Here is a 10,232-nt window from a genome sequence, read left to right as displayed (position 1 = left end):
ACCTTTTTCCAAAGCTGTTTCACAGAGGAAGACCGCACTGCAGTTCCTTCTCTAAATCCTCGCACCAACGAAAAAATGGCTGACATCGAAATAAGTGTCCAAGGAATAGAAAAGCAACTGGAATCACTCAACAGAGGAAAGTCCACTGGACCTGACGGGATACCAATTCGATTCTACACAGAGTACGCGAAAGAACTTGCCCCCCTTCTAACAGCCGTGTACCGCAAGTCTCTAGAGGAACAGAAGGTTCCAATAGATTGGAAAAGAGCACAGGTAGTCCCAGTCTTCAAGAAGGGTCGTCGAGCAGATGCGCAAAACTATAGACCTATATCTCTGACGTCGATCTGTTGTAGAATTTTAGAACATGTGTTTTGCTCGAGTATCATGTCGTTTTTGGAAACTCAGAATCTACTATATAGGAATCAACATGGATTCCAGAAACAGCGATCGTGTGAAACCCAACTCGCTTTATTTGTTCATGAGACCCAGAAAATATTAGATACAGGCTCCCAGGTAGATGCTATTTTTCTTGACTTCCGGAAGGCATTCGATACAGTTCCACACTGTCGCCTGATAAACAAAGTAAGAGCCTACGGAATATCAGACCAGCTGTGTGGCTGGATTGAAGAGTTTTTAGCAAACAGAACACAGCATGTTGTTATCAACGGAGAGACGTCTACAGACATTAAAGTAACCTCTGGCGTGCCACAGGGGAGTGTTATGGGACCATTGCTTTTCACAATATATATAAATGACCTAGTAGATAGTGTCGGAAGTTCCATGCGGCTTTTCGCGGATGATGCTGTAGTATACAGAGAAGTTGCAGCATTAGAAAATTGTAGCGAAATGCAGGAAGATCTGCAGCGGATAGGCACTTGGTGCAGGGAGTGGCAACTGACCCTTAATATAGACAAATGTAATGTATTGCGAATACATAGAAAGAAGGATCCTTTATTGTATGATTATATGATAGCGGAACAAACACTGGTAGCAGTTACTTCTGTAAAATATCTGGGAGTATGCGTGCGGAACGATTTGAAGTGGAATGATCATATAAAATTAATTGTTGGTAAGGCGGGTACCAGGTTGAGATTCATTGGGAGAGTCCTTAGAAAATGTAGACCATCAACAAAGGAGGTGGCTTACAAAACACTCGTTCGACCTATACTTGAGTATTGCTCATCAGTGTGGGATCCGTACCACATCGGGTTGACGGAGGAGGTAGAGAAGATCCAAAGAAGAGCGGCGCGTTTCGTCACAGGGTTATTTGGTAACCGTGATAGCGTTACGGAGATGTTTAACAAACTCAAGTGGCAGACTCTGCAAGAGAGGCGCTCTGCATCGCGGTGTAGCTTGCTCGCCAGGTTTCGAGAGGGTGCGTTTCTGGATGAGGTATCGAATATATTGCTTCCCCCTACTTATACCTCCCGAGGAGATCACGAATGTAAAATTAGAGAGATTAGAGCGCGCACAGAGGCTTTCAGACAGTCGTTCTTCCCGCGAACCATACGCGACTGGAACAGGAAAGGGAGATAATGACAGTGGCACGTAAAGTGCCCTCTGCCACACACCGTTGGGTGGCTTGTGGAGTATAAATGTAGATGTAGATGTAGACAAAGTTATTTGCGGTTGCCACACTTCATACACACTCAAGCCCACTCAAGGGCTTAATATTGATTTGGGTTATGCATTTTCTAAATTGCTATTATTTTTTTAAGTTTTAAATTTCACGGAATGAGTACAATTTCTGTGCCTAATACTCAAAGGAAATTAACCCTGCTATCTAAAAAAAATGGGCATACAATCACTGAAACTGCATTGTTTAATCATTGGAAAGATGTAGGGTGCAAACAGACCTGTCTTCTGCAGTTTTATAGAATACTATTTGTAACATACTGATTAGATTACAGATTATGTCACTGTTGTTTATAGGTCAGCACAATATTCCAATCACAAGACACTCTCCAGCATCAGGATATCAGGCTCTCAAAAAGGGCCTCTTGGCAATGCCTCCTCATGGCATGACAAGTCCAGAAAATATTAGTATTGTGTTAGTCATTGGTATTTAGTGTGGTGGACAATCCCAAACTTTGAGCAGATGTTCAGAAATTGGTCACATGCAACCAACCTATTCGGGATCCATGTTAAAGACTGTTTTTGTGGATCTGGATGTATCAGATTTCAGGATAAGTTGACAGGGATGAAACAAACTGCTTCCGTGGCATACTTTAAGGTAGATTACATTTTAGAAGTTTGTTGACAGGTGTATATAAGCAGGAGATTACGACTCAGTGATGAAGTATACAGAGTCCTGATGGTGAAGAATACTGAGTCCTGAAAGAACTGGATGAGGTACAATGATATCATGGTATGAAGTTTCTAAATTGAATCCAGTGGAATAATGATTCAGACTGTCCAAGATGCCTTACAGAAGATCCAAATGAGACACACTGGAATATGGAGAAATGATGCAGCTAACAAAGTAGCCAAAGAAGTGTGTAGACGAGACACCGGTTCCAAGTTCCATTCCCTTGTGTACTACTATCTCACTGTCAGACAGAAGTATCATGCATCAATGGGAAAATGAATGGTTGAAGGTGATAAACAAAAGCTATGGTAAATCATTTTGACCCCTCACGTGTGGTGGCTCTAGTGCCAGCCACACTGATGGAAGTGATACTGACCACAGTACGAACAGGACATCATCCACTGACACACAGTTTCATTCTCCAGTGAAGCCTGTGGAATAACATTTCCAATACAATATATTTTAACTGTGTGTGTTTCATATGGTAACATAAGGGCAACACAATCTGAAGAAAACTGTGAATATGCATTCCCGAGGAACTGTCACAGTGATTTTACCTGGGAGAACAGTCATCATCATCATCATCATCATCATCATCATCATCCACCCTCTACATCAATAGTGTGCAACAAGGTTCTACTGCTGCCACCAGAAATGCCAGCTCTGTTTGGTGCCATACGATTATCTCTCTCATCTGACTAACAATTGTCTGCCAAACTTTGTCTCTCTCTTCTTCTCACCTCTTTCTTGTCCATCTCACCAGCTCCAAACAACACTACCACCCACCCTTGCCAGCATGGAGTGCAGGACAATGTAAATGTATTCATGTTTACTCTGAAGCGGTACACAAGTCTGTACACTAACTCACCATGTTCCGATCATTTTTATACGTCTATCTACTGCTCAGTGTACCAATTATACAATGAGTCCATTTAGTTCGCTGTATTACATTTATGATTTTCCAACTCCACATGAAACTGACATAATGATATGACAGCATATTTACAAAACTTGCCTCGACAGAAAATGTAATATTTTGATCTTTTATTAGATTTTTAAGTTCTAAAAAAGAGCATACCTCACAGTAATGTAAAATTAAATCGGCAATTAAATAGTTTCATGAGATGCCTACCATGGTACAATAGCACAGGCTTAACAAACAGTAACATCCACATGGGATAAAAGTCATCAAACTACAGTTAAAATAGTCAACTGTTTCCAGAATGTAAATGGTTCTTTATATAACTGCCAGTAAAGGCTGTGGGTAAAAAAAATAATCACATAAATATATTTACAAATAAGTACAACAACTTTAATATATCATCTGATGACAAATGTTTACAGCAGTTGATTGCATTTTATGATTCATTAAAACTTATCAATATAGCCACTACTTCCTTCATGGTGAACACCTAAAACATGCATGCAGATGACATTTTAGAATAAAACTGTAGCATAAAATTATAAGTAAAATACTGTAAGGAGTGAATGAACAAATATAGCTAGAGTGTTCGACTAAAAAATATCTACCCCTGTATAAAAATATTTTAAGACAATAAATTAAAATCACTTACACAAAGATGAAGTACAATGTATTACAAATGCTTTCATGTAGAAGTTCATCAAAATGTCTCTAGCTTTTAAATATATAAAACAAAATAAATAAGCACTAAAATAAATGTTCACTAAATTTCGTCTGAAAACTCAGAAGAACTATCGTCTGAAGAAGTATTGTTTTTGCTGGACTTTAAATCGAACAGTTTCTGTGGCACTGGCTTCCCGTGAATTAATGCACTGTATGCTGCATCTGCTTCAGTTGAAGCATCTGTTTCCCGATGAGAAAATGAAGACAGAAAATCCATATTCAGTGATTTTCTTCGTGAACATTCATTCCTCTCTTTCAGTACACGATGCTCATAACGTAGTTTAAATTCCCTGAAAACATAATACAAGCAGTACATGTAACAACACCACCACTCTTGATTACGAATAATATTCTGCAACATTTGTGCTGTAAATATTTAATTAAATTCACATATTTCACATATTCATGGAAGATTATAACTGTGTGCAAAACTGTGATTCAAACACTGAGCCTTGCATTTTGCAGGCATGGGCACATAGTTTTAATCAACCAGGAAGTTTCAAATTAAACTCATAATCCAAACATAGGATTGTTTTACAACTCTTATTGACAAAAATGCCTTTCTACACTCCATAAGCAAGTCACTGCTTATTTCTCTGCAGCACAGCATTTGCCATTCATATGGACTGAGAAGGGAAGATTGGTACAGTTGATTCATGAAAGTATACGGGGTGGATCTCAGGCCACACACTGTCAAATACCTGAAAAGCAAGTCAACAATCACTCACGAGACAGATTTTTAACACTCCAAATATCACACATACCAGATGTACACACACACACACACACAAAATAAATAAATAAATAAATTTGGAAAGAGTAAAATGGGGCATTTTACAGACTTAACAATCCTCCATCAAAACATGCAATCAATAAAAAATAAAATACAACTATTGGAAGTCGAGCTCCAATCTTTGAACTGCACAGTTGTTTGTGTTACTGAACACTGGTGTAGAGAGACAGATATCCAACATGCAGTGTTATCATCGTATGAAAGGGCAAACTCTTACTGCAGAACTGCTTCAAGGGGTGAAGGATCATGCATTTGTATCAGAAAAGGAAAACAGTTCAAATCAAGACATGATATCAGTACACCCAGTGAAGACAAACACTTTGCAATATCAGCTACTGAATTAACAGCACTTGGTATCACCAAGAAATTAATCATTTTATGTTTGTACAGATCTCCCAGTGGTAGAGCGGACACTTTTTTCAATAAATTAACAGGAGTTCTAGGTAAAGTCTCAAGCACAAAGGTCAGCATAATTCTGGGTGGGGACATTAACATCAACACTAATATCATAAATGAATCCAGAAGCACCCTCATAAATATCCTTACAGCAGTAAAATCAGGCATCGAATCATTTTCTAAACTAGAAGCCAACAAATAGCATCTATCAGAAATCAAAATAAAAGATTTTTCAAAGGAACTAGCAAAACAAATCTGGGATGAAGTGTATAAGGAAACCAATGTGAATATGAAATTGTCCAAATTCTCCACAGTATTTAAACTGAACTTTGAAAAGGCATTTCCAAAAGTATGCATGTAGTGCTTTGACAAATCATGGCCATTTATTCTATTCTGTGAATGAATTTATATATTTTGAGGATCAGGCAGTTGGGCACATGTAACCATACACATGGTGTTCACTCTGTACTCTGGTAATGGCAATTATATTGTATGAGGATTGTCTACACAGCAAGGTGGTGGATTTCTGCCATCCCTAGGAGAACGCACAAATACTTTTTAATAAAATACACCCCATAAGGGGGTCATGCTACAGCTTTGCTAAACAAAAAACACCAACTGAAGTTGCATCACTTTTACTAAATCCCTCTACCCACTCACCAGATTTAAACACTGTCTTGCTCTTTTGGTTCTCTAAGGGTGTTCACAGATGTGACTACCTGATATTGCTGACCATACTACATGACTAATACTATTTGTAAATAAATATACAGCATTTGTCAATCCTTGGTCAAATTAAACTGTAGCACAGGAGCTACTTCCAATCACATACAACATTAAACCATTTGTTACAGCTACATATAATTGTTCAATTTGTAAGAGCTCAGAAAAATAAAAAATTACAAATCATGTTTCTCTCATGCTAAGGACTTACATGACATGATAAATAAAAATACTTGCCAATTTGAGATTTCAACCTGGTATGTCCTGTTTACTGCAAGCAGTTGTCATTAACAGCTGAGCTACCCTCCAAGCCGAACTCAAGCTTTCATTATCACTGATATTTCCACCTGTGATTTCCATGGAAAAGCAAGATTTTTTTATCCGACAGCTGTTCAGATTCCACATCCAGCCAGAGTAGTGATACAGATGTGCGGTCAGACATGCTCATGTCATGTAACCATCAAGCTGATGCACAGTCTTATGTAGTGTGCAGATGGCATATGACACTGGCACAATTACTGATATGTTACCAGGTTAAATAACACAGCCAGGTCTCTTATTTAGTCTATGATGTCTCTCTCTCTGTGTCATACAATTATTCTGAGCTTGACATTGCCTGTTTACATTTCTTCATTGGGACTACTCACTGAATAAATTTATCATGCTTTATGACAACATTCACTGTAATCTGGACTTCACTGGGGTGTTGCTGATTGCGAAGATAGTGTCCTCAAAAAGGACATGGTCAATTTTCTCCCACATTCTCCCTTGTCCAAGCTTGTGCTTCATATATGAAGAGTGTTCATCAAAACTTTAGCCTTTGTTCAAACTTTAGTCCTCCTGGCACAGACTGTACCTTCAAATGGGCAATCTTTACCCACTCACTCTTCTTGGGTCATTATATCCCTTTACAGATGTGTATCAATGAAAATAATAAATTTTTCACAATATAATTTGACTGATTGAAAAAAAAATTACTCACTGAGTGGCAGCAGGAGAAAAATATAAAGGTTAAAGAAATGTGTCAGCTATCAGAGGCAGTGGCTCCTCCTCCTAGCAGAAAAGTTGAAATTGAGAGAAGAGAAATGAAGGAAAAGAAGAGACTTACCATGGGGGACAAGAAAGACTTTGAATTTAGCCTCCTGAAGAATGGTCAGCCATTATGTTTATTTGATTTCATAAACTGATGTTATTCTTTGTCTACTAATCATATTTTTAGTTACAGGTTTCTGACGTCATATTCTGTCACAATAGCCTTTTCTCAGTTTCACATGATTGCTGATCTCCTTCTCGTCTTCCTTGCTTTCTTCTGTTTAAACTGGAATCTTTGGTTGTTCTTTAATAATTCCATTCACAAAAAGATTTTTCTTCATTTTTGACATTTGATGGAACCCTCAGGTTTGAAAGCTGTTATTTGTAACTTTTTTGTAATTCTCTACCTGCTGCAGGCTAGTAAGTAGTAGTTGTTTTCTATCCTTATTTGGTTGCACCTTCAATTGTTCATTAAATCTTAAGAAAAAAATTCATGTACATTGTATCTGGGTAACTACATATGAATGTATTACAACAACAAGCAGTTTCTTTGAGTAAGCAAGGAGCACAAATGTTACCTCACAGAAAAGCTAGGTTTTTTTCCTAATACATATGCTTTTGTACTAAAGGGTTGCATATGGTCATGCTAAAACATGACTTTGCAATGAATAGATCTTTCACTGGGCAGCAAAGTGTCTCTGCTGTGAAACTTACTGGCAGATAAAAAATGTGTAGTGGAATAAGACTTGAATCTGGATGACCTCCTTTTATGGGTAATGCTTCCACCAACTGGGATATCCAAGCATGACCCCCCCCCCCCACACACACACACACATTCCCAACTTCAATTTTGTTTGCAACTCTCTCCTACTTTTCAAACTCCACAAAATGTCTCCGAATAACTAAATGACTTAATACTTCAGAATGAATGTATAATGTGGGGAATTGCCTTACTCACGGCTGGCAGTCTTTTCCCTCACAGAGAACATGTCTCTTTGCAGCAGGACATGCATTATTGAGGGACATTCTGATGGATTATAATGAGTCTCAGCCTGACACACAGTTTTAATCTGTTAGTAAGTTTCAAACACACACACTTACACAATTGTTTGCATAGACATTCAGAGAGTAATTTAGTCTATTAATGAATGTAGCGATTTTTCAAATTTTGTGGCACAATGTGTGAAAAACCAAGATTAAATAATAATTTTTTGGTGCATACTCATCACAAGGTGTCCTTTCAAATGGACTAGTTGATCGGACACTCTGGTTATCATCACAAACAAAATCTTGGAGGTACTGGGCAGGTGATGTTGAACCCAAGGATATCTGGTCAGAAAGTTTACCATTGACAAGTTTCTCAATAGCTTCTGCATAATCTTTGTCCCATTCCTGAAACATATATGGCATATACATATGAACAAGTTATCAAAGATGTAACAAAATTACAGCAAGCATTCACAAAACTGAAAATTCAGGGTTCACAAATATCTTAGCTGCAGTTTCATACACAAGGAGCAGTCACATGAAAATGTTAAAAGTGTAATTAAAAATTGACATTTTGCATCATTGTTCTGTAAGTTGGTAGTACTGTTACCAATAATGTAAGGAATGCTCTACAGGCAGCAGCAAGCTACAAACAAACAAAATGCGGCCACAATACCAACTCAAAATGGCTGCCCCACTTGCAACATGCACCAAGGCAGAACTTTCAAATGGATGGGAGACAACAAATGAGGAACAAACACAGCAGAAATTCAGTTTATACTTTGATTTTATGTTGAAAGATAAAGGAAGTGAATATTCACATCATGATGATGACAATTGAATTTCTGGTTGCATGAATATTAACAGCATAACCTGGCTGGAAGTGAGTTGTCTTCAGACAATAAATTGGGAGTTCATCAAAAGACTGTAAGCTATTTTGAGGCTTTTTACCGAATTGTTTTGTACTGTGGCATTTTCATTACTTCACTGTTTTACATTTTGGAACTGCCTATCTCTTGGATTTGAATTTATTGTATAATGGTGTCATGAAACAATCACTGGGGCACCACTCATTGTGCATCATTCACAGTCTGGGCAGAGTTGGAAAAATGAGCAATAAAATTTGCACTCAAAACTCAACAAAAGAAAACTACATAAAGAGAAATCAGCAATGCAGCTGCAAACCACAGAACCTGTAAAACAACAATTTTGCAGAGAAGCCTTCCAGGATTAGAATATGCAGTTATCAAATTCTAGCACTATGTTCATCAGTTATTGTGTAACAGAACATTCCCTTACTTTCAAATTTCACACTTTATAAAACACACTTATTCCCAATTTTGGCATATGGTTCTTGATTTTACAGCCTATGCTTCCTTACTACACTGTCTCTATCTTAAATCTTTTCAAAAATGGAACCCACATTTACAAAATTTGAGTCAATGCCATGTTTTAAATAAAACTGCCATATGAATTTCAACTCTCAAATTGTATGTGACCATTATGGCCCTCTATTTCACATTATATCCAAACACCTGCAAAATCTAGGCTAAAAAATTTCCAAAGTAATTTTTTACACCACCTGTGTACATCAGGTGCACTACTATGTTTGTAACTGAGGCATGCAATGCTAACAATATATAATTTGTTCAATACATCAGAGCTTAATGGTAAATTATCTGTCTTATTACTGTACATGAATGTTTACTGGATAAAGAGCAGTAATGAGTCACTTGATAAGTGACCCAGACAGAGTAGAGTATAGAAATAAAGAAAAGTTCTCTCTCAAGCTGATCTTTGGAATGATAAATCCTATTATGAAGATAATGATTACAATACTAACAATGATAAACCAGAACCTGAGCTACACAACCCCCGGGTTGTTCCTTTACCCTCCTCTAAAATTCACCTCTGCCTCCCCCCACCCCAAACACCTTCTATCATTTACCACTTCTTCCCTTCTGCAAAGTACTCCATTTTCCTAAAAACTTCTGTTTTGTTTTAGTGTTCACATTTGCTTTTGCATTTTCATATTCTTTCATTCATTTCCACTTTGTGTCACCTAGTCAGTTTCTGTCTTTGCACCTACTTCAAGTACTACACTCAGTTGAGAATGTTAATGACTAACAATTTACTATTTTATTTCATTTTTACATTTACTTTGAAAGAAGGCTATTCAGACATAACAACCACCCAAAATATCTAGGGATTATGCTTAACAGAACACTCAGTTAAAAACAACATCTACTAAGAATAGCTGCAAAAATCAGAAAACTATTCTCTAGACACTCTGTGGCACATCATGGGGATCCTCTGCATTAACACTCCATACTTCAGGTCTGAGTTTG

The 10,232-nt window shown here is 37.5% G+C and overlaps 1 protein-coding gene across 1 annotated transcript in view; it reads right to left on the bottom strand.

The window, feature by feature from the left end:
• Positions 1-3,594: 3,594 nt before the first annotated feature.
• The window catches only part of LOC126188864 (uncharacterized), a 245,249-nt gene continuing 238,611 nt past the window's right edge, over positions 3,595-10,232 (bottom strand). Inside the window, exons 15-16 of the mRNA XM_049930512.1 lie at positions 8,120-8,289; positions 3,595-4,243 (exon numbers count right to left, since the gene is read on the bottom strand). Of these exons, the coding sequence (XP_049786469.1) occupies positions 3,994-4,243; positions 8,120-8,289 (420 nt within the window). The 3' untranslated portion in view covers positions 3,595-3,993. The remainder of the gene's footprint in view (positions 4,244-8,119; positions 8,290-10,232) is intronic.

The sequence above is a fragment of the Schistocerca cancellata genome, chromosome 5 (genome assembly GCF_023864275.1).
Source record: "Schistocerca cancellata isolate TAMUIC-IGC-003103 chromosome 5, iqSchCanc2.1, whole genome shotgun sequence".
Taxonomy (NCBI): Eukaryota; Metazoa; Arthropoda; class Insecta; order Orthoptera; family Acrididae; genus Schistocerca; species Schistocerca cancellata.
Note: the sequence above shows the minus strand (reverse complement) of the source record. Positions and strands in the feature narration are given on the sequence as shown.